Source organism: Hyla sarda, chromosome 10, assembly GCF_029499605.1.
Source record: "Hyla sarda isolate aHylSar1 chromosome 10, aHylSar1.hap1, whole genome shotgun sequence".
Lineage (NCBI taxonomy): Eukaryota > Metazoa > Chordata > Amphibia > Anura > Hylidae > Hyla > Hyla sarda.
Window position 1 is genome coordinate 103046537 of NC_079198.1, and position 24874 is coordinate 103071410.

General features: G+C 42.9%; 1 protein-coding gene across 1 annotated transcript in view; it reads left to right on the forward strand.

The window, feature by feature from the left end:
- CFAP74 (cilia and flagella associated protein 74) overlaps positions 1 to 24874 on the forward strand; it is a 194771-nt gene that overhangs the window by 30998 nt on the left and 138899 nt on the right. Inside the window, exons 7-14 of the mRNA XM_056543666.1 lie at positions 541 to 714; positions 4638 to 4748; positions 5666 to 5768; positions 7480 to 7637; positions 9691 to 9892; positions 12731 to 12901; positions 20185 to 20358; positions 23111 to 23229. Coding sequence (XP_056399641.1) covers positions 541 to 714; positions 4638 to 4748; positions 5666 to 5768; positions 7480 to 7637; positions 9691 to 9892; positions 12731 to 12901; positions 20185 to 20358; positions 23111 to 23229 — 1212 coding nt within the window. The remainder of the gene's footprint in view (positions 1 to 540; positions 715 to 4637; positions 4749 to 5665; positions 5769 to 7479; positions 7638 to 9690; positions 9893 to 12730; positions 12902 to 20184; positions 20359 to 23110; positions 23230 to 24874) is intronic.

The window sequence follows — 24874 nt, forward strand, 5'->3', positions numbered from 1 at the left end:
ACCGGTGATGGGGGAGGTAATGGGGCAGCGGCGGTCTCTGGCCGGGGAGGGGGGGCGGGGCATTATCGGCATATCGGCAAGATAATTGCCGATACTGATAATGTCCAAAATCGTGAATATCGGACGATAATATCGGCCTAACCGATAATCGGTCGATCCCTACTCATTTTAGATAACAACACTAAGCTTAAATACACTAGTGCCCCTCAAAGGATAAAACAGATTATGATTGGTTGCTGGACATGAGTAACATCTTGTAAAATGCTGAATGAATCAACTTGTAATAAAATCGTCTAAACTGTATCTGGTCCTGAAGATTCAAAATACTCAGGATCTGAAGTGGTTAAAAAGGAGCTGAGAAATGATGCCAGGCTCCTAAGTGGCATGCAGTGACTCTCCTTAAGACGGAATATACACTTTAACCAGTATATTAGGGAATTCCATTATCAGCAATTCACTAACGTATCCTTTAGACCTGAAACATTTTTCTTTTAGCAAATTAAATTTCTATCTTCCTAAACAAATGTTCTCATTGGATAGGTATGACCTCTGGCACATTGAAGTGGAGCAAGGAAAATTTACCAGTGTTCGTGAAAGGCTTCAACAAGATGAAGAAGAGTTAGACAGACAATGCAAAGACTTGGCGGAGCAGCGTGCTCTGAGGGAGAAAATGTCACTTACTCTGGCAGAGCGTAAAAAACACACAGAAAGAGAGTAAGTAAAGCTACATGAGGAATCTGTAACAACCTTCCGCGATGCAACAGTACATGAATTGCCGTTGAATATCTCAGCTGTGCTTAGCAGGTAGTCATTTTATATGTGAGATATTTTTTCATGCCCCCCAGCCTTCCAGGAAGCCACCGCTGCCTTCTAACTGGGACACCTACCGTGCATGTTTACCAACTCCCAGCTTCTTAAAGGGGTACTCCGCTGCCCCAGCTTTTGGAACAAAAAGCTTTGAGCAGGCGGCAGGGGTTGTGACGCCATGGCCATGCCCCTCGTGATGTCACACCACACCCCCTCAATACAAGGCTATGTGAGGGGGCGTGCTGGGTGCGACACCCCCTCCCATAGATTTGCATTGAGGGGGTGGGGGTGTGATGTAATGAGGGGCGTGGCCATGACATCACGACCCCCCGCACCCAGCGTTCTAAAAAACTCGTAACTGACCTGGCTTGCTTCTTGACCATGCCCACATGTCTGCTATGTTAAGCTGCTCCTTTTGGCTAAGATCAAGTGTAGTATCTGTTCTTATCAGTGGTTAAGTCTCTGCCATTGATGTAGGATGGATGCTGCATGGAGGAGCAGGTGTACCAGGGCGTTCCGGGGCTGGTGCCACGAAACCAGCTCAATGGCTGCTCTGATGTGACCTGTTCCTTCCTGATCTCGCCATGAGGTTGGGGGGTGTAGAGCCAAGGTACTTTTGTGCCTGGGGTAGTGGTGATCCTGAGGAGCCGAAACTCACTGGGTGTTATAGCTCACTGAGTGAACTCTCTGCACCATATACTCTTCACCTTTGGCACTCACCCTTGGTATCCCGGCCTTCTGGCTAGGATCATGGAAATTTTTATAGATCCGGCCGGATGACCGGGCAGTATATCTGCACTCATTCACTTATTTATTATTTTTGTATGTCACTGTGCCACTTTATGTGTTTTGTGTGTCCACAGGATTTGTCAGGATGCGGTAGCCCTTCTGGGTGTCCCTCCTGGCGGTCTAGGGGAGGTGTGTGTGGCCATTTGGTTCCTCACCTCCCTGCAACCCCTGGGCATCTTGGCTTTGGTCAAGATGCCATCAGTATATGGCTCCTCGGCTGATACCTTGGTTAACACGTAGGTTAAAGCCAGGTGCATTTGCCGCCCCTTAGTAGCTTCGGCGAAAAGGGGCATCAAACCTGGATCCTTGCAGGTGCCTTTTGGCCCAGAGGTGAAGGGTAGGTTTGTTGGGGGCCTCTTTTCTGTTGGAGAAGGGCTTAACAATAGACCACATTCCTCTGTGCATGTTTTTTTTTTGTGTGACACATTTGCATTTTTTCTTGCACTTTGGGTGATAGAGAGCACTTGCCTCGGCTCTTAAAAAAAAAAAAATGTTAAGCTGCTAGCCATTTGCTTTTGGAAGAAAAGCTAACCTGACCCTGACCTTGGCATATGTGTCTACGTTTGACCTCTGTTCCTCTGTGCCATGCTTCAGTATCTTCTATCATCAGCTAATGGAGGCTGCTCTGAGGCTAGCGACCTGGGGATTCCCTGCAGCCAGATGCCTGTATAGGGTTTAAAGGCTGAACACCTCAGTTTGGCCCAAGTCTGTTGCAACCCAAGAGATCCACATCACTTTTAGGTAGACCTCATGTCATTGATGTGTTTTAAAGTTTAGCTCCATTTTATTAACATCATACAGTATAGTATAATATGATTATACTATACTGTATACTATAATTATTACATGCTGCATTCTGTATGTTATCATCTTGTAGGCTTATTAAGTGTATTTTGTGGGGTTTAAGTCGCGGTTAACCAACAAGCACTTAGGAGGGCTATTTACGAAGACCAATGCTTCATAAGCTGGTCTAAAGTAACCCCCTGCCGGTGTGTGATCATGCCGGACTTATCAAGAGGTACACACCACAGAAATCCATGCCAGCTCAGAGCTTTGTTAGATTCCAGTTACAATTCTTGCCTACTAGCAGGTGTAAATATGGTGTGGGGAATCCATGCTTACAACACATGCCACTCTTTGCTAAGCTCTGCCCACTTGGAAAGTACCTAGGGCTTGTGCTACAATTTGTGACTTTTTGACGCTCTGAGCCCTGGACACATTTTTATAAATTCTCCCTTAGTTTTTTTGGTCTCTTTTTAAGTAACGCCATCGATATCAGATCAGGAAGGCTACCATCACCACCTCTGATCAGCTAATTTAAACGGGTACTGTCAGATCCCAAAAAGATTTATATGTTGTTACTGATGAAAATTAAAGACCTTTTGTTCGAAATTTTGAATATTTAATAAAGAAAACGGACCCTGAAAATCCCACCACTAGGGGTCTCCATACCTACTGGGACATTAACCAGTCCTGCAGCAGCATCAGCTTGTCCATAAGTCATGGACAAGAGATGACTCATGGACAAGGCTGCATGAGCAGACACACCAATCATCTCCCACCACCACAATGGAGAGACATACTCCCTTCCCCAGAGAGGATTTCTAACACTGAGCTAAAGAAAATAGGGATTTTTATTATAAATATAGGTGATAGAGGCATAAAAATTAGATATGCATAGTCAGGATTAGGTTCTGAGTAACATATTCATTCATATTTTTTTTTTGGTGATCTGACAGTTATGCTTAAAGGGATCAAAGCTCCCTACCAAGCCCCTTCATATTGTTTACCAGCTTTAGCTCCATTCATTTTATAGTTGCTATCGCTGATGCTACAACTCTATGCAGCTCAACCACTGTAAAATGTACTGATCTGTTCCTGGTAAGCAACAAAGAGGCTGCACAGCTCACCCACACTTGTTTCCGCTGATTGGTAGAGGTGTTGAGAGTCAGACTCCTTTGATGTGGTATTGATGACCTATCCAATGCATAGGTCATCAGTATAAAATTCCCCAAAAAACACTTTTAAAGGGGTATTCCTGTCTGATAAAGTTATCCTCAATCCACAGGATAGGAGGTAACAAATTAATCTGGTGGTAGTATGACTACTGGTACCAAAAATGGGGGCAAATTTGCACCTGGAATAAATGATGTTGGGTGGCTATGGGGCTGCTGAACATTGCTGCATGTTGAACTCATGAAATGTTCGGATCCCCACCAATCAGCCTGTTATCTTCTATCCTGTGAACTTCATTGGGGATAACTTCATTGGATGAGAATATATTACCTTCATGGTGCTATGGACAAGTGTATGTTAGTTATTCAGTATCTTTATTGGTTTCTAATATGCAATGTCTCCAAATGTGCAATTCATTTTGTGTTTACTTAATCCCTAGTCAAAGCTCAGCTAACTACGCTTGAAATACTGTACATAGCCGCCCCTGATCTCAACTGTTCCTAACATGCCTCAGTAGATCCGTTCCTTGAATTGAATTTTTTGAGTTCTGGACCTTTCCTTGCTTGCAGTGTGATGCTCTTGATTAGCACAAGTTAACCATGCATCAGTAAGGCTGGGTTCACATATGTGCGGCATCCAGCACCGTTTCCCTCCGGCGTGCACCGGAGGGAAACTGATGCTAGAAATGATCCCATCCCCCTTAATTTTGACGCCGGATGGTTGGACACACTGGAGGGCACCGGACAGGAGAACACATCTTGTTGCATTCCCCTGTCCGTTGCCCAGAAACAATGGATGCCGGATGCCATACAACTGATGACAAGCTGTCATCAGTTGTGGCATCAGTTGTGTCAACATTTAGGCTGAGTTCACCTATGCCAGACATATGTGAACCCAGCCTAATTCTGTCAGCGCTTCTGCCGCTCCTCATTTCTGAAAATAAAAGCAGAGCAGTATTCTAAGTTAATACCATGAAGCCTTAATTTTTACTTCTGAGTGAATAGTATGTATGCATATAGTGCTATTTATTAATAGCAGAGTTTTTAATAGCTAATTAATGGTTGGGTTTATTCTTGGTATTTCAGGCAGGAGGTTAAGCAGTTAAAGGAACAGGAACAGCATTATCGTAAAGCCGTGGAGGATGCACAGAAGAATCATGAAAAAGCTGCTCAGTTTCTGAAGGAAACTATGGCAAGGTGAGGTTTTATGCAACTACATGTAAGGTTGTTGCAATAGCAAAGTATATACTCATATGCCAAAATAATTGTTTCTGCAAGTTGTAAATTTGTACCATTGGCCAGAACATTTGTCAGAGCAAAATGTTATGATGGTTATAATGAAAAATCATCAAAACATTAAGGACCTTTCAGGAAATGCATCCTTATATGTCTGGATGGCTTATCCTGTGACTGGATGGCCTTATAAACTTATATTATGAGTCCATCCAGGTCACATGACACAGAGGCATGAGAAAATGCACTAAGCATGCAATTCTCTCCTGGCTCATTCTTGTGATCGATCAGGGTCTGAACACTCAGACCCTGACTGATTAAAACTTTTGATATTTTCTCTAGACATATACCAGTTACATATGGATTATTATTTTTTATATACCAAGCTGTTATTTTACGATGCAAATAGATATGCCCGGCACAGCTAGTCATTTAGCAGCTGCAGACAATGGGGTGGACTAAATCACCTGTACCTACAGCATCCAACCGAGGTGCATACTGTCAAGTGACAAAGTCCATGAAACCAGCATTATGAAGATATGAAAAAAAGTTGCCCTCATCGGTCTGTGGATATGCTTGAGAAAACTTTATTTCATAAAAGCAAATACATTTGCAGCGGGTTAGCATCAGTGGAGCGTACCTCGTGGCTGCAAGGAACGCTCCGCTGACCCTTACCCGCTTCACATGTATTTGCTTTTATGAAATAAAGTTTTCTTAAGCATATCCACAGACTGGTGAGTGCAACTTTCTTCCTATCTTCATTATGCTGTCATTTTTAGGCCCCATCACTAGCACACTTACTGTATGTTGTAGAGAGAGGCTTGTGCACACTATAGCTGTATCTATCAAATTCTCTTGATTAATGTTTTTGGAAACACTAGGGTTCGTGGGATTGAGGCTGAGAAAGAACAAAAAAGCAGAGAAGACATGGAAAAGAGGATGCAAGCTGTATTGTCTTTGAAAAACAGCATCTCTACTACCCGGGTATGGAAGAAGAATCTTTTCTCTTAACCTTAATTAAATGGGTAACTCGGGGAAACAAAACTTAACCCCATTCCACAGTATAGGGGTTAAGTTTCTAATTGCATGGTGTTGACCGCTGAGGCCCCTCCCCCACGATCTCCTGTTCAGGGATCCATGCTCATCCGATGATTTGCCGAGTGGGCCGTCATTGAGACAGGGTGGGGCTGAAGTGTGCCGAGGACGGGTGAGCAGCTAGCCCCCGTACAGTAGTACAAAAAGTTGTGTATTATTGCATGACTGGGATAATAATGGAAGATACATGGATCTCATATTTACTCCAAAAAGTTGAGTAAGTAACCCTTTCAGCCTATTTTGGCTTTTAAGACTGCAAGAATATTTTCATTTTTGCCTCAACCCATTTAAAGAGCCTTAACTCTTTTATTTTTCCCTTGACTTATTTGTATGTGTGACAGGGCACCAGTGGTGTTACAGAGGCCTTTTGTCAAGCAACATAGATTTCTTTTTACTTAATTTATAATACATGCTCTTACTCCCTCAAGGGCATAAAAATGGCGACACTAGGAAGCTCACTCTTAAGTAATAGGCCCCAACAAGCCATTCCCTTTCCCTGCAGGCCAGATGGCTTCTACAAGTGTCAGGAATCATTGCCTCCTTCGCTGTAGCTTAGGGGACCCATCTTGCTTCTGGCTTTTCCACCACAGAGCACAAAATACAGATTAATGGAAGAGGTGAAACCTGATGGCCACAGACTCTTACCCTAGATCTCTAGGTGGGTCTTCTAAAAGGGTACCATACCCTGAAATAATTACTCCAAAGAAACAAAGGTGGGAGCCTAGCCACACCAACCAACACACAAAGGTGTAGTGTTACAACATAAGTTCAACCCCAAAATTAGACACTACTTCCAAAATAATGTTCAAAACTTTATTAGATACATATAATTGATTAAAAATAAGGTATATAAAAAAGAGAGTGGGGCACATACATACAGTCACAGTTGGAAGTACATGACAGGTAAAAAATATATGTATAAATATAGACTATTTAACAGGGATCAAGTAATAAGTCACAAATAGCTAGCATTATCAACAATACATGATGTAAACTAGTTCATATAAAGTGTATAGTGCATACAGATAGCTAGCATATAAGGTAATGTAAACAAATCAACCCGGAGTCTGTGAAAGGAAACAAGTCTTACCAGTCAATGTACAACCCCAACATATGTTTCGCTCAATCCTCGGAGCTTCTTCAGGGAGGCCACGCCAGGGAGGGGACCTGTGACCTTCCTGGCTTAGGGCCTCAGTCTTGACGGCAACCACTTCGACCCTCTAGCTCAGTGTTTCCCTATCAGGGGGCCCCCAGCTGCTGCAAAACTACAACTCCCAGCAAGCCCAGACAGCCTTCGGCTGTCTGGGCATGCTGGGAGTTGTAGTTTTTTAACAACTGGGGGGGCACCCTGATTGGGAGACGCTGCTCCCACTACACCACTGCAATTATACATCACTGTACTTTTCTTTTTCATTGAGTGTTTTTTTTTTTCTTTGTTCCTTACAGATCTGTCCAGGCAATTGCAAGGTTCTGCCTAAATTGCTTTACCCAAATTCCTGTTTTAAAAGCCCCATGATAATGTTGAGTTAAATCTGATTCTTCAGCTTCATGGTATTGTACATCATTTTCTCTTTAATCATGTGTTTTACATTTTTTAAAGGAAAACCTGCGTGTCATTGAGTCTAGGAACAAAGCACAGGCTGCATTGGCTAAAAGACAGGAGATGCTGGAGAAAGAAGCTGTGCTTGCCAAAGGAGGAGATGTCACAAAGTTTATTGTGCGCAAGAAGAAGCTTCAAGATTACGAAAAGAGGAAAAAGTAAGAGATCAATTATGGAACTATTTGTGTATTATGAACTGGGGCATCAAAAACTGTCCCTATTCAAGTATATGGAGAGGAACAGTCTTGCTTTTCCCCTGACAAGAGGAACTGAAGGCCCTCACTTTTGGCAATGGTGGTATGTGTTTATATGTGTTTATATGTGTGAGTGTGTGCGCGTGTGTGTGTGGGGCGGGGGGGGGGGGGGAGAGTACTCCACTGTTCTTGCTTTGAGAACCTGTCTGATCATGCCATGTGTACATCTTTATCATGCTTTTTCACTGTTCTGCTCCATCATAGGAGCAGAACAACCCTGTGAGGTTTTGTGTGGAGTTTTATGGTACAACGTCTGGCAATTTACAGGACATAATAATACTCATAAGGATATGAGGTTGTGACATTGTAAGTCCAAGAGGCTGCTTTTTTCTATAAAAAAATGTTCAAATAATACTGGCTTTCATAATATATTAAAATGTATAAGCTTATCTTTGTAGTTGCTGGAATTCTTAGCCATATACGTCAGGACAAATACAAATGATCCAACTTTGGAACCAATACCTGAACCTTAAGGCAATCCAATTACTTTTTACTCCAATGACAGCTGTAACTTGCCTATACTGGCAAAGTATGACAGCGTCCTTGCCTGGGAGCAATGGTCACTTTCTATTTTTATGCTTTGAATTCCTTATGATATTGAAGTTATGTGTGGCTGGTTCTGCAGTTCAGCTCATTGACAGTGGCCCAGGGAGGTGTTCTACTCTGTCAATACTGGAGTTAAGATGTTGCAGCCCCCTAGGCCCCTTCTGCTAATAAAAGGGGATTCTGAGGATAGAATTGCAAATGATTACACATCAATGGCCGATCATATAGGTCCTCAATTCTGAAAAATGACTTTAATAATATATTAATTTAGCATTATTTGGTGAGTTTATGTTATAAGTCGAGCTGCGGCTGGTCATGCTGGCCACGGGCGTTCTCACAGCCCACCTCCCTGTACAGCTTTAGGGACGGGCAGCGCCGTGGCCAGCATGTCTGGCTGCGGCCGCACTCTGTCAGCTGGCGATTACTTACCTCACCACGCTCCTGGCTCCTCTGCTTCCTCTGACTGCGTGCGTGCGTGTACCCATTTCCTAGGGCGCTCTATAAAGTGTCTGCACTTCCTCTTTGTGCCTAGTAGCCATTGAGAAAGCGTATCTTGCAGTGACCTGTCTATACCATGTACCAGTACCATTTTTCTACCTTTCCTGACCATGCTCCTTGCTGCCAGCCCTGACCTTCCTGCCAGTTCCTGACTCTGAATTGTATCACGCCTCACCTCGGCCACCACTGTGGGTTAGTTGTTCCAGGGGTAGTGACCTGGGAGTTCGCCTGCTGCAGCAAGTCCATCCCGCTTTGCGGTGGGCTCTGGTGAAAACCAGCGGCTCCTTAGACTCCGCTCCCTGGTTCGGCTTTCTCCAGTGGTACAGCGGATCCACTACCACTACCGTTACAGTTTACGGTAATTAGAAACACTTCATTTAGAAACCCCAAACATTATCCTTTAAGGGGTATTCAGTACTTCAAAATGTATCCCCTATCCCGTGCGAAGCATATGATCATGGGAGGGGAGGGAGGTGGTTCGTAATGGGTTTCCGCACTCTTGAAACCCCTGCTATGTCCAGAATGGGTCCCTGTCTCTTCCTGTTCATGGAGCAGTGTGGTTGATATGCCAACTATTCTCTAAGGGGGTACTAGAGATACCGAATAGAGCGCCTGTGTATCTCTGGGGCCTCCCTTAGACATGCTGGTCCATTCATAGGAGAAGATGGGGCCCTGTTCTTGAGATCGTGAGGGTTTCCAGCAGTTGGACCCCCTCCCTTCCCCACTCAGATGCTTATTCCCCATCCTGTGGATAGCGGATACGTTTTAAACTACTGGAGTACCACTTTGACACTAAACTGAAGATAGTCAAGAATTATTAGTTGAGTATAGATGACAGAATTTTTTTTTTTTTTGCGTTTTTCTTACACAATGGAAGGATAGTAATATGTACATTACTTGTGCTTTTATTTAGAGAATTTGAAGAGTCACAGAAAATACGGAAGCAAGAAATTGTTAGTCGGATTTTACAAGAAGAATCCAGCCAACTCAAACAAAAAAGACAGGCCTCTTTAGAAATGAGCAAGATCCGGGAACATGGAAGATCGCGAGCCAAAGCTTTGCAGTATATTCAGTCAGCCATACTGACAGAGCCAGAGGACGACCAGGAAACGGCGGTAGGAAGTGATTACATTTCTCAGAAAAGCAAATGGCTATGCAACAGTCCTGTACATTTGTGACAATGATTCATTGCAGTTTATACAAATACTATAAGGATATTTATTATTGGTTAGACTTTGAAATGACAGCCTGGTCATAACTATGCATGGCGTGAAACCAAAAAGTTAAGACATGGATGACCACTTAAATGCTGTAAATATTTTTGTCTAAATCTATTAGACCTAGTTGACAAAACTTGGCCTGGAGGATATCCAAATATTCATTATCTTGATGTACAGTTCTAAATTCTATATAAATGTGTAGACCACATTCGTGTGATTGATTTCTTGTGGATTTTCAACACAGATTGGGCCCTATAAATCCACAACTAAATACAGTACAAAAATGAAAATAGGGTTGTTGTTTCACTCTGGACTTTCAGACATGTAAAAAGTAGTTTTTTAATTTTTTTTTATTAATCTAACACTTTAAGGCTACATTACATGGGTGATTATTGGCCCTACGGGTTAGTGTTGCACAGCGCCTAGTTCATTAGTTAATCACATGTTCTGCAGGACTAAAATTATTTTGAGTTGGCTTCACATCTCCCCCTTTAAATTAGGGATGTGCAGCCGACAATGTTGTCAGTGAAGGGCTATGCAAACAATCCAGCTACCGTATATGCAGCCGTACTCCAACAATAATTGAGCCGTGTAAGGCATGTTCCTAAATGCTGATGAATGCATGAATTCAAAACCATTCTTCAATACGTTCACCAGTGGTCATGCAAGGTGGCTGGACCTGGTTTCAGACTCATATTCTCCCTAAAATGTGGGGCACACAGCCTTAAAGGAGTACTCCAGTGATCAGACATTCTCTATCCTGTAGATAAGTTTCAGTTCCTCAGAGTACTCCTTTAAGGCTTGTTAAAGATGGCCATACTACTAGACTGGCACTTGTAACATGCACAGTTACGCACATGTAAAAGGCAAATTCCAGTCTTTCTGTTCTTAAATGTATGCTGCGGGGGAGGAGTTGGAATTGAAGAAAAAAAATATTTACCTAGCCTTGGTCTGCTGCAGCTCCCGTTCGCTTTTGTCTGGTCCCTCTCTTTCCTGTCTGCTTAGCCATACACTGGCCAAGACGGGTCCTGCTCCGAGCGCTTGTCTCAGAAGCAGGAAGAAGAGAGGGAACTGGTCAGAGGTGAATGGGAGCTGCAGGGGACCAGCGAGGAACTTGGGGTTGGTAAGTATGTTTTTATTTTCCCTATTATGCCCCCTCACCAGCAGCATTTACATCAGGTTGGAATACCTCTTTAAGTAGCAAAAATGGACAGATCCTTTCATACGGAAAACCCATACAGCTTCATTTCAAAAGCCCATACAGCTAATGTTTTTGTGGCATCAATATCCCCCGCTGCCGTGGAGTCTTTTACACAGCCATCTCTATTACGAAGGAAGAAATGTAATGAAGCTTCATAATATGTGTGCTACCTGCGGTTTAATTGTATCTAAGCAGCATGTTATAAAGATACTAATTATGATACAGAACAAGAATCACTGAGCATAATTCATAAAATAACCATGAAATTATTTCTTGTTTCAAGTTCAAGTGCCTTTGTGGATAATTTTATGATTTCACACTTTTCAAAGAAGACTAAATAAAAGGAAAAATAATAGATTTACATGGCAATAATCCATTATTAAGGACACAATGTTTACAGTGTTTTAACTCTTGGAGTACAGCTTTCAGCTTTCCTAAAGTTCTGAATGGCAAACCTGTTTATTTAATAGCATGTGACAGGCAGAGCTAAAATGCTGAAACATTAGACAGATGGGAATTACTGCTGTGGTCACCATATTGCTTACAGCACTAGAAACAGAACTAAGGATTCACTAATTAGATTTTACTGATGATTTTGTTTAGGGAAAGGTAACACATAGTGTATACACAGCGTATTTCAAGCTGCGCAGCAAGAAATACATTGCATATTCTCTTATGAGCAGACACACAGGGCTACCTGGCGGCAGTGAGGTTTGGAGGCATCACAGTCACGTCAGCGTACTGGGCCCGCCTCCAAACCATACTGCCTAAGGGTGCATTCACGCCACGTTTTGTACATACGGGTGCCGGATCCGGCTGGGGGAGGGGCAAACCGGGCGCTCCCGTACCCCGGCCGGATCAGCCCCTGACTCCATTTACTTTAACGACCCGACCTGAGTCAAACGGTGACTCCGGTTGGCTCAGTTTTGACCCGTATGCGGCTTTGGACTGGACCTAAAACCGTAGCGCCCGGTTTGCCCCTCCCCTCGCCGGACTCGGCACCCGTATGTTCAAAACGTGGTGTGAATGCACCCTTACTGATGCTGTATCATAGACCTTTGTGAATAGACCCTTAAGAGATTTTCTGGGCTTTTTACAAAATGACACTAAGAACGAGTAAGAGGAGAAAAAAATTTAAACATACTTACCCCTCTGTTCCCTCCCATTCCAGCACTGCTACCACTTCTAGCCCCTCTCATATCCCCCTACATGGAGAATAGTGTGCTGTAGCCAATGGTGTGCTGTAGTTGTAGTCATGTGCACTTACACTTCAGACTGTGGAGTGCGCTGTCTGCCTGAAGTGTGTTTGTATATGTGCTGAGCAGATACAGGGATATATACTACACCTATATGTCTGTCACTGTATATATCTGTGTGTTTAGACTTTGTCTCCTTCATCTCCTTCAGTGAGGAAGTTGCTGTTAGAGTCATTTATTCCTGGTTTCCTAACTAAAATGAGCATGCACGGTGGAGAAAGGTTTGAAAGACAGATTTACCATTTTCCTGATTTGTTTGTTTTTCTTTGTCTGCAGAATAAATGGCGCTCTCTCTCTCCTCTTTCATCTGATGGGGATGACAGCTCCTTGCCTGAGCGTTCCTCTGATGTGACACCAGGACTTATTCATGGATTTGAAGGAGAAAGTGAAAACTTGGCTCAGCCAGAGTTTAGAGGATTGTGGACGGAAGACCTCAGACCCTACAAGGTAAAGGAGGACAAGTGACATCAGCTGTTTCTGCAGGGAATATTTCAGTGCACTTGACACACATTTGCAGAACAGGGTAGTAAGCCGTACCTTTGTGCCCTGCAAATAAATGTATATTGGCATAAAGCAGACCAGTAGAAAGTAGAATCCATTTAGTCTATTAAAGCTAATGGCCACACCGTAAGTACAATGCAGTATATATTGGACTACATTTTTGATGGTATTCCAAAGTTTACCTTTAACAGAGGCCAATAAATGTGATATATGCTGCTCAAAAAAATAAAGGGAACACTAAGATAACACATCCTAGATCTGAATGAATGAATGAACTAATCGTAAGAAATACTTTCGTCTTTACATAGTTGAATGTGTTGACAACAAAATCACGCAAAAGTTATCAATGGAAATTAAATTTATCAACCCATGGAGGTCTGGATAACTAAAAATCAAAGTGGAAAACCACACTACAGGCTGATTCAACTTTGATGTAATGTCCTTTAAAAGTAGTGTGTGGCCTCCACGTGCCCGTATGACCTCCCTACAACGCCTGAGCATGCTCCTGATGAGGTGGTGGATGGTCTCCTGAGGGATATCCTCCAAGACCTAAACTAAAGCATCCGGCAACTCCTGGACAGTCTGTGGTGCAACGTGGTGTTGGTGGATGGAGCGAGACATGATGTCCCAGATGTGCACAATAGGATTCAGGTCTGGAGGACGGGCAGGCCAGTCCATAGCATCAATGCCTTCCTCTTGCAGGAACTGCTGACACACTCCAGCCACATGAGGTCTAGCATTGTCTTGAATTAGGAGTAACCCTGGGCCAACCGCACCAGCATATGGTCTCACAAGGGGTCTGAGGATCTCATCTTGGTACCTAATGGCAGTCAGGCTACCTCTGGCAAGCACATGGAGGGCTGTGCGGCCCCCCAAAGAAATGCCACCCCACACCATTACTGACCCACCTCCAAACCGGTCATGCTGGAGGATGTTGCAGGCAGCAGAACGTTCTCCACAGCATCTCCAGACTGAAGAGCACAGGGCGCCAGTGGCGAATTTGCCAATCTTGGTATTATCTTGCAAATGCCATACGTCCTGTTGGGCTGTAAGCACAACCCCCACCTTTGGATGTCGGGCCCTCATACCACCCTCATGGAGTGTTTCTGACTGTTTGAGTTGACACATGCACATTTGTGGCCTGCTGGAGGTCATTTTGCAGAGCTCTGCCAGTGGTCCTCCTGCTCCTCTTTGCACTAAGGCGGAGGTAGCGGTCCTGCTGCTGGGTTGTTGCCCTCCTATGGCCTCCTCCATGTCTCCTGATGTACTGGCCTGTCTCCTGGTAGCACCTCCATGCTCTGGACACTACGCTGACAGACACAGCAAACCTTCTTGCCACAGCTCACATTGATGTGCCATCCTGGATGAGCTGTACTACCTGAGCCACTTGTATGGGTTGTAGACTCCTTCTCATGCTACCACTAGAGTGAAAGCACCGCCAGCATTGCCAGCATTCGAAAGTGACCAAAACATCAGCCAGGAAGCATAGGAACTGAGAAGTGGTCTGTGGTCACCACCTGCAGAATCACTCCTTTATTGGGGGGTGTCTTGCTAATTGCCTATAATTTCCACCTGTTGTCTGTTCTCTTTGCACAACAGTATGTGAAATTGATTGTCAATCAGTGTTCTTCCTGAGTGGACAGTGTGATTTCACAGAAGTGTGATTCACTTGGAGTTACAAGAGGTTGTTTAAGTGTTTTTTTGAGCAGTGTAAAATGAATCTGAAACATACTTATATTGATGGCCATACTATTTGCATAAGCAAGAATTTTTAAAAAATCTATCTTGTTGTGGGATCCAAAGTGTCGCCGGGACATTCTCTAACTGTAAAGTGACCCGTCCTCTGTGCCATAAAAGCCCCTCCCTCAACTTAAGCATCCATCCAGGAAGGGGATGACCAGGGTTTTACAGGTTTTCTTAGGACATGAATTGGTTTTACCACTATGGACCCGTATCTTCTATTACCAAGATAGGGAATAAATGTGTCATGACAGGGGGGCCTGGAACTTTCGCGATCTGTAAAACGGGACCCCTAAATCAAACTGTGAATGAAGTGCTAGCGTGCAGACTCAACTGCCTCTCCATTCATTATGAGAGCACAGAAGATAACAAAGTGCTGTACTCTGCTATCCTCTGATAAGTGATCAGACGCGAATCCCCTGTCCTCTCCCTATAGTGATCTAATAAGTGATCAGACACTTGTCTTTTATCTAAAGTGACTTATCTGTTGGATAGGCCAGGGAGCAGTGCTGAGCTTGTCTGTGTCCCAGCTGTAATATGAGATTTAGGACTCCAGCATGAGTCTGCAATCTATAAAAAAGCTCGCGGCCAGGAATGGTAGGGAGACCCCTAGTGGGTATTTTTTTTAAGTGGAAAATTAAATAGAAAGAAGCATATTTTTTAATAACATGCTATTGGAAAGTTATTCTGCATACATTAATCTATAATATATCAAAAGTTTTTTTTTTGAAGAAAGATACCCTATAAAGGGGTACTCCGCCCCTAGACATCTTATCCTCTATCCAAAGAATAGGGGATAAGATGTCTGATCGTGGGGGTCCCACGGCTGGGGATCCCCGCAATCTCTCCTGCAGCACCCGCTTGTCATCAGCTGCACGGAGCGACGATCGCTACGTGCTGATGACTCACGATACAGGGGCCGGAGTATCGTGATGTCACGGGCCGCCCCTCCGTGACATCTCACACCCCGCCCCCTCAATGCAAGCCTATGGGAGGGGGTTGACGGCCGCCACGCCCCTCCCATAGGCTTGCATTGAGGTGGCGGGGCGTGACGTCACCATACTATGTGAGTTCCCACACTTTTTTCCGAATACTTTACCCCTGTGATTAAATAGTATATACAGCAAACTTCAGGGTGGGTGTCCCTTTAAACTGTGACATACCAGAAGATGTGGCAGTTTTTAGCCACTTATTGTTTTTAATATATTTCTTCTGTTTAATGCTGAGCTCTGATCAGGACTGGGAGCCTACGGAAGAGCACCCTGAATGTGTGCCCGCACTCTGATCTCTCAAAGATTAGTCTCCTCTCTCTGTTTTCCGTGCATGGACTGCAAAGCTACACATCATATTGTGCTCGCTGGCTTGTGTACAATACATAACTGAACATGACAGGAATGCTGTGAATTCAGGATTGGCAATTTGCAATTCTATGAGGTCATTCTAATAGATTTTTTTTTTCCTGGCCTATTTATCAGCCCATATTGAATGAACAAGTCTATACTTCTTGCAATTAGATTTCTAATTTCCCCATTTTTGCAGATCAGCTTTGCTTCTTATGGGTTATTATTATTTTATCTGGAGTATCTGATGTCTGCAGATGCCATTTCATTTTGGAATGTTAGAATCTTCCTAACCTTTAAGTGCAGTCAGTTTGCTGCTGTTTATTATTTTTTGCACAGTTTTCTAAAATATTATATAGATTAGGCTTACAGAAAGAAGCCTTTATTATTTCCATAAAATGCAGAATATGATTCACCACTCCATTCCTTTTATCTGATAATACTGTTTTCTTTGCTCAGAGAAAAATAGCAGCTATAGCTAGAACGACTTACTGTTCACTTAAAGGGGTACTCCGGCCCTAAAGTCTTAGGGCTGGAGTACCCCTTTAAAGAGTGTTTCATCAGAAAATAAATCTAACATTTTATGTTAAAAAGGAAACTGACAGCTGGCTCACCCGCACTAAACTCAAATGCACAGTACTATAGTGCAGGTGAACCAGATTAAAATGATATATAACTCACCCAGATCCGTGGTCCAATTCCGGAGGGCAGGCATATCGAAGCAAGGGGGACAGAGGCAGGGAAGCTCTGAACACCGGCTCATGCCTGATGGGGGTTATTTAACATATTAGTCACTGGAGCTAAGACAGCGTGTATCTCTGGAACCAGACCATGGATCCAGGTGAGGAATACATCATGTTATTTCGGTCCACCCGCATTGGGTTTAGTGCTGTGAACCAGCTGTCAATTTTCACTTGGAATTTATTTTAATTTTTTATTGAAAGCTGCCACTGTGGCTTTTTAACCAAAGTGGATCCATGGGAAAGGAGAAGTATAAGGTTAGAATTCCGCTGAGGTTTTTGCCCTGCATTTTTTTAGTCTTAAAAACTTCAGGAAAAACGCCAGAAAAACTGCCACTGTTTTTCCCTGTGTTTTGGCGTTTTTTCTAGCATTTTTATCTTTGTGTGGAATTTACCTTTTTTGGCCCCTTTGGCATTTTTTTTCCAAATGTGTTGGGTACCAAAAAAAAAAAAAAGGATGCAGTAGGGATGAAACTAAATTTTTATTTTTTACAACAAAATTTTAATTAATTTTTAATAAAGTGTGTGTGTGTGTTTCACTTTTTTTTCTCTACTTTTTTACATTTTTCGGTAGTACTACTATTCCCAGCATGGATCAGACTGTTCCATGATGGGAGTAATATTAGCTTTACTAATAGCCATATCGCCACGGGTGTCAGTCCTGACACGCAATGCGATCTTCCATAATATAGTATAGATGCCTAGCGGCTCTATACAGCGCTCGCATCTCTTCACTATACTCCGGCCAGTGATGTGAACAGAACATCTCTCATTTACATTTTCCTCCCAGAGTGGGGATTGGCCGGATGGTTGTAGTCAATCCCCGCTCTCAGAGGGAAATATGAATGAGTGATGTTCTATTCACATCACTGTGATTTTATCCCACAGGCCCTGCAGTCTATACACCCCCAGCCCATGCACTTTGTCATCCTCCTGTTCCGTTCAGTGAACACAGACAGATCAGGGGGAGGGGAGATGAGGAGCCGTGTACATCCTCTCTCCCCTGCTCTGTCTTCTTTCTCCCATGCAGACCTGCATCCTCCAAAGGCAGAGCAGGGAGAGGGGAGATAAGGGGGACGTGTACTTCCTCTTTCTCCCTGCTCTGCCTTCGCTCTGCCCTCCCCCCAGCTCTAACTTCGGAGAGCTGAGGGGAGGAGCGGAGGCAAGTCTGCACAGGGCACAAATTTCCATCTTACACTGGCCAGAGTACAGTGCAGAGATACGGAGCGCAGGAGAAAGCCGCTCCACATCTCTGCAATAGAAAGGACGATCACAGCGGGTGTCAGGAGTGATACTCACTGTGATCTGTCCTTTAACTGCAGGTACTACTGCTTCCAACATGTAGCACACTCTGCTCCATGCTGGGAGCTGTAATACCTGCATTAATAGACAGACCGCAGCGATTGTCACTCCTGACACCCGCTGTGATCCTCCTGCATAATGTATAGATGCAGGTGGCTTCTCTTCTATGATCCCTTGCACTGACGTATATATACACCTATTCATATTTACCACAGAGAGTTGTGATTGGCTGGAACCATCTGGGCAATCACAGCTCTCTGCGGGAAATATGAATAAGTGTATATATACGGCAGTGCAGGGGACCATAGAAGAGCGGCCGGCCGCATCTATACATTATACAGGAGGATCGCAATGGGCGATCTGTCAATTAGTACAGGTACTACTACTCCCATCATGGAACAGTGTGTTCCATGCTGGGAGTAGTAGTACTACCTAAAAAATTAAAAAAGAAAATTTTTTTAAGTCAAAAACACACACACACACACACACACACACTATATTTTTATTATTGCCGGCTACATTTTTATTGCCCTGCCCGCTGACATAAATTGATCTCCATCACTTTTTTTGATCACTAAAGTCCCCCCCCCAAAAAAAAAAAAAAAAGAAAACGCCAGCAAAAACGCCAAAGTTAAAACCAACATGGCGTTTTTCTTGACGTTTTTGCTCTCCCATAGACTTCTATGGGGGAAAAACGCAACGATTTCTAGGTTTTGTTGGGCATTTTGAAAAAACAGCCTCTGAGCCCAAAATTGCTGAAAAACGCCAAACTGAAAAACACCAAGTGGATCTGGCATTTTGTAGTTTACTACTGACTTGCAGCTAACATCTGGACGCTGCATTTTCAGCGGGAAAATTGGTGTTTTTTAGGGCGTTTTTGCAAAAAAAATCCTCAGTGGAATTCCAGCCTAAATCCTTCCTTTGTATTTCCCATTCCTTTTAAATATACTTCTGGCTTTGGCTCAAAAAATTGCAGTGGCAGTTTTCACAAAAAATTAAAAAAAGTGGAAATGCAGCCTCGAAAATATTTGTAAGAATTTTTGGCGTTTTTTTATTATATTTTTTAAATTTTCCATTTTATTGTCTTTTATTAATCTTTTTATTAACTGTAATTTTTTTCTTATCATTTTGCATTAGAACAAAAACCAACATACAAAAATGTGTGCAACATTGAGAGGTTTCCATTTTACTATCTATATTATAAAATAATCCTGACATCTTTAGTTTTTTAGTCTAACCACTAAGCTAATAATAAGCTGACACTTCCTGTTTTGTACAGATCACCTTTAGTGGCGTCCTCTTCATCATCACAGATGGGATTATAGTGAAAGATGACACTAGTATACAGATTAAATGGAATTAGCCGTCCAATACCGCCCAACCCCCAACACAGTGACCTCTCCATAGAACATGTCTAGAAAACTCTCCCTCCTATAAAGTTCAAGAGGGTGGCCTCCAGTCTATTGCTGCTGATGTCCATGTAGCTGCTGTCTCTAAAAAAACTAAACAAATAAATTAGATATTTTACCATCAGAAAGTAGTAACAGACTAAAAAAGAGCATTTTTCATGATCTGTCTCTTAATAGAACTGTCTCTAATGGACCCGCACCAACCAGTTGGTTTAGGCTTGTAGTGTGGGGGACACTGATGACAATGAAAAGTGAAATCTCTCTCCTCGCGAGAGAGTTTACAAGGGAGGAGGATCACCATGCATAAGGATGTGTTTACTCTGAAGATCCAGGCGGGATATCTCAGTGCACTTGGGGCACTTGCATAATTACAAAATAAGGCTAGTCCGGCCCTCACTTACTGGACTTTGTCCAAGCCTGTCCTTCGGCTGGGACAAAGATGATGCTGCAGCCGGACAGGATTATGTTCTGGATGGTATGGGGACCCCTAGTAGTCTTGTTTATAAGCCATGATTTCTATACAAATGGAGATACATTTTGCCAAGATGAACATCTTATAAAAAGTTTTTGATTCAGATGGTTTTAAATAAGACTGAATGGTACAAACTGCAGTACAATGCATGGCCACTTGTAGTGCTGCTGTGCCTAAGTAAACAATGTACACAGTCTATTTTCTACACTTACCTATGTTTATTTAGGTACCAAAAGAAGACATAGATGCTAAGCCTGTAGGGGGCAGTAAAATGGAAAAAGAAATTATGACTGAAACCCTTAGGAAACTCCGTAATGGCGTCGTTGAGAAGCAAGTGGTCTCAGGACATGAATTTAAAGGCTGTCCATTTTATAGTAAACCAAAGACGATTCACTTCAAGGTTAGTTTCACATTAATGCCTGTAATAAATATAATATCTTGGCCTTTACTAACAATGGTTACGTTTTTCTTGATTGATTTTTCAATGGGAGGTAACGTCCATTATATTAAAAATGACACACTTGCTATTATAGGTGTACTTTGTGTATTCTCAATTAGTTTTTAGTACCTCTCCTCCCTTTACTGCTCCAGTTTACTTTCAAATGGTAAATGAGAATGAACAAAAATATAACGCAGTCCATTTCGTCTTGGCTTATATTATAGGACGGAGCTGCTATATAGTAATAACATTAAAGGGGTATTCCAGGAAAAAACTTTTTTTTTATATATCAACTGGCTCCAGAAAGTTAAACAGATTTGTAAATTACTTTTATTAAAAAATCTTAATCCTTTCAGTACTTATGAGCTTCTGAAGTTAAGGTTGTTCTTTTCTGTCTAAATCCTCTCTGATGACACCTGTCTCGGGAAATGCCCAGTTTAGAAGCAAATCCCTATAGCAAACCTCTTCTAAACTGGGCGTTTCCCGAGACAGGTGTCATCAGAGAGGATTTAGACAGAAAAGAACAACCTTAACTTCAGAAGCTCATAAGTACTGAAAGGATTAAGATTTTTTAATAGAAGTAATTTACAAATCTGTTTAACTTTCTGGAGCCAGTTGATATATATAAAAAAGTTTTTTCCTGGAATACCCCTTTAAATAATAAAACCACCAACAGGTAAAGCGGATAACATTGTGAAGATGTGGGATGTACAGTGATCCCTCAACTTACAATGGCCTCAACATACAATAGTTTCAACATACAATGGTCTTTTCTGGACCATTGTAAGTTGAAACCAGACTCAACATACAATCGACAGACAGTCCAGATCTGTGAAACAGAATGGGCATTCACTGGTAAAACTCCTGTATTACTGAAGCGTATGCACTGCCTGGTGTCTGGTAGCGCCCCCTACAGTACAGGGAGGTATTACATGTTCTGTACACTTTACCTGGGCCAGGGTTAGCTGCTCCTTTGGACACCAGGTAAGGGCGGCTCCATGTTACTTTTTTAGGACACTGCGTGTACTGTACAAGACACCAAAGAAGGTCCTGTCCTCTACATAGACCAGTGCTTCCCAAGCAGAGTGCCCCCAGCTGTTGCAAAACTACAAGTCCCAGCATGCTCGGACAGCCTTTGGCTGTCCGGGCATGCTGGGAGTTGTAGTTTTGCAACAGCTGGAGGCTCCCTGCTTGGGAAATACTGACATAGACAGTGATTTACAGCTCCCAGCAGCTCTTTCTTACTTTTATATATAAGGATTTGCTTTATCTATATTAGTTATCTACTTCTTTTTCTTTAATCCTCACTTCTTCCTATTTTTGGATGACATTTTGGGGCTTTAGAACCAATTACCATGTTTCCATAGAGGTCTGGTCTCAACATACAATGGTTTCAACATACAATGGTCATCCTGTAACCAATTAATATTGTAACTTGAGGGACCACTGTATGTATTAGGCATCACGTGAACAGTAAGTTATTGTAGTTGATGGGTTAGAAGCAGGAAAAACTGTTAGGGCCCATGCACACTATGGATTTTCCACTCACTTGCAGCAGAATCCCAATAATGCTTAAAGTGTACCTGTCATTTAAAAAAAACCTTTGACTCATCACAGAGACATATCAAAAGTTTTGATTGGGCAAGATCTCAGTGCTGATACCCCCACCAGTCAGTTACTTCATTCCCCAGCTCTCCATCCAGCTTTTCTGGCTTTCCTTCAGACTTGTAATGGAGAAGTAGGACAGAAATTGCTAAAACAGGGCAGTGCGCTTCTCGCTGCTTGTTCTCCTGATTGGTGGTGGTCTCAGCATTAAAGGGGTACTCTGTGATACAACTTTTATTGTCGACTTGTCAAACTGTGGCTCAGTCATTCTCTGGCCATGTTCTACATTGGCTGGTGAGTGGCATTGTGATGTATTGGGCCCCGGCACCAGGATGAAGACCAGGCCAGTCACCGGCCGAGGCGGGACATCGATTCGGCCAGTGATTATCTGTGTCACAGTTTGACAAGTCAACCACAAGAAGCAGGAAGAGGATCACACCAGAAGCCAGGAGCAGAATACTGGAGGCACCGGGGGAGCGGCAGGAAGCAGGTCCATTTTTTGTTTATGCAAACATGGAGGATACTTCAAGATACCAGGAGTATAGGCGCTGACCAAGGAGAGGACGTGGAAGCCTGGTAGATTACAAACGGGTTTAATCCAATGCGACGCGTTTCACCGCGCTTGCACGGTTTCATCAGGCATCCATGCCTGATGAAACCTCGCAAGCGCGGTGAAACGCGTCGCATTGGATTAAACCCGTTTGTAATCTACCTGGCTTCCACGTCCTCTCCTTGGTCAGCGCCTATACTCCTGGTGTCTTGAAGTATCCTCCACGTTTGCCTATCGTCTTCAGGAAGGCTGCAGACCTCTACATTTTCAATCAAACGAGTATCCTTGTTGTGTGGACTGGTACACAACCTGACAGGGTGAGCTTCCTACCTTACCCTCTTCTCCCTCACACCTGTGATCCCGTTGATACTCCACAAGGGAGCGCCTGTCTCTTCTTTTGTTTTACAGTTTTTGTTTATGACATGAAGGCATTCTGGGCAGTATGCTTAAACATTTTTTATCCCAAAGAACTCCTTTAAGACCCTAACCAATCAAATCTTTTCACATAAAGAAGTTTTCAAACGACAGCACTGCTCTTACCCGGCTTTAAAATTTCAGGACCTTGATGTTGGGAAGACGTATAAGAAAAAAATCACATTGACAAATGCAACATACACAATTAATTTCTGCAAGCTGGTTGGAGTAAGTGATCATCTGAAGGATTTCGTCGCTATACAGTAAGTCATTCATCATTTACAAGCCCTTACAATCTATTGTGTACTTCCAGCAGATCCAGGAGGAGAGTTTATAGCAGCTAATGACTGGTTTTCATTGCGTTGCTGAGTAGAGTACTATATTTGACTAGAGTTCAGTTCACTCCCTATACCAGTGGTCTCCAACCTGCGGACCTCCAGATGTTGCAAAACTACAACTCCCAGCATGCCCGGACAGCCGTTGGCTGTCCGGGCATGCTGGGAGTTGTAGTTTTGCAACATCTGGAGGTCTGCAGGTTGAAGACCACTGCCCTATACTATTGTCCTTTAGCATGTAGGTTTCCTTTCATTACAGGTACTTATGGTATATGCTGCTAGCTACAGCTAGAATGTTTTGTTCTCTAATGGATGGTCTTGTTATAGTTTTGAGCTTTGGGCAGATTTCACCTTAACATTATACTAATGCATTTTTGCACCTGTGTACAGTCACAATTCCTGACCCAACCACCGGTCTTATGACCTGACCTTTCAGTTCGAGTCTTCAGGCCAGGGTCAGGCATGCAAGAATGGGCCTGTATTACAATAGTGTAAAACCAGCCTTAGATTTAACTAGGTGCAAATTACTATTCATGTATGTACTGAGCAGAAATCTGCTAAGTTAAAGGGGTATTTCAGGAAAAAAAAAAAAATTTTTAATATCAACTGGCTCCAGAAAGTTAAACAGATTTGTAAATTACTTCTATTAAAAAATCTTAATCCTTCCAGTAGTTATCAGCTGCTGAAGTTGAGTTGTTCTTTTCTGTCTGATAACAGTGCTCTCTCCTGACACCTCTGCTTGTCTGGAGCAAATCCCCATAGCAAACCTCTAATGCTTCGGACAGTTCCTGAGACAAGCAGAGGTGTCAGCAGAGAGCACTGTTGTCAGAAAGAAAAGAACAACTCAACTTCAGAAGCTGATAACTACTGGAAGGATTAAGCTTTTTTAATAGAAGTAATTTACAAAGCTGTTTATCTTTCTGGAGCCAGTTGATATATACATTTTTTTTTTCCAGGAATACCCCTTTAAGATGCCCCACCCATTCCCAAAGTTTACCTTACTTCTCCTCAGGAATCCTGAGATCTGTTCAGACTGCTCCTTCCTATATGTTCCCCATTGGTGGTTATGATCTGCCCTGAAGCCTGTACAATAAATTATTTCCTATGTATTCAAATATGATAATTTTGCGCTGTTCTTTGTATGTTGCCTTTATGACTTAACATTGTGCTTGAAGACCCTTTTGTCATGGGGTTATATTTAGCATTGTTTTCCTATTCGCCTTTAAAGCATACCTATCATATCAGAGAAATAAATTATGCTATGCTTATATATGTTACTCACTAAGTCATGCAAATTATTTACATTCCTTTTATATGTGTCTAACTTCTATATTTGGCTCACAAATCCCTCTGTTCTGATGCTCATTCATTCTGACATCCACTGCTTAGGAAGGGCCATGTTCGAGGCAAGCACTGAGCCCGCCCTCACTCACCATGCATTCACTTCCTCCCTACATCTGTTGTGCTGTGCTGGGTCTCTTCATCCAATCACTGCAGGCTGCTCTGTAACAACCTCCTCTATGTTTACATACTGCAATCTAATGGGACAGGAGTGAGCACAGAGGAGTGCTAG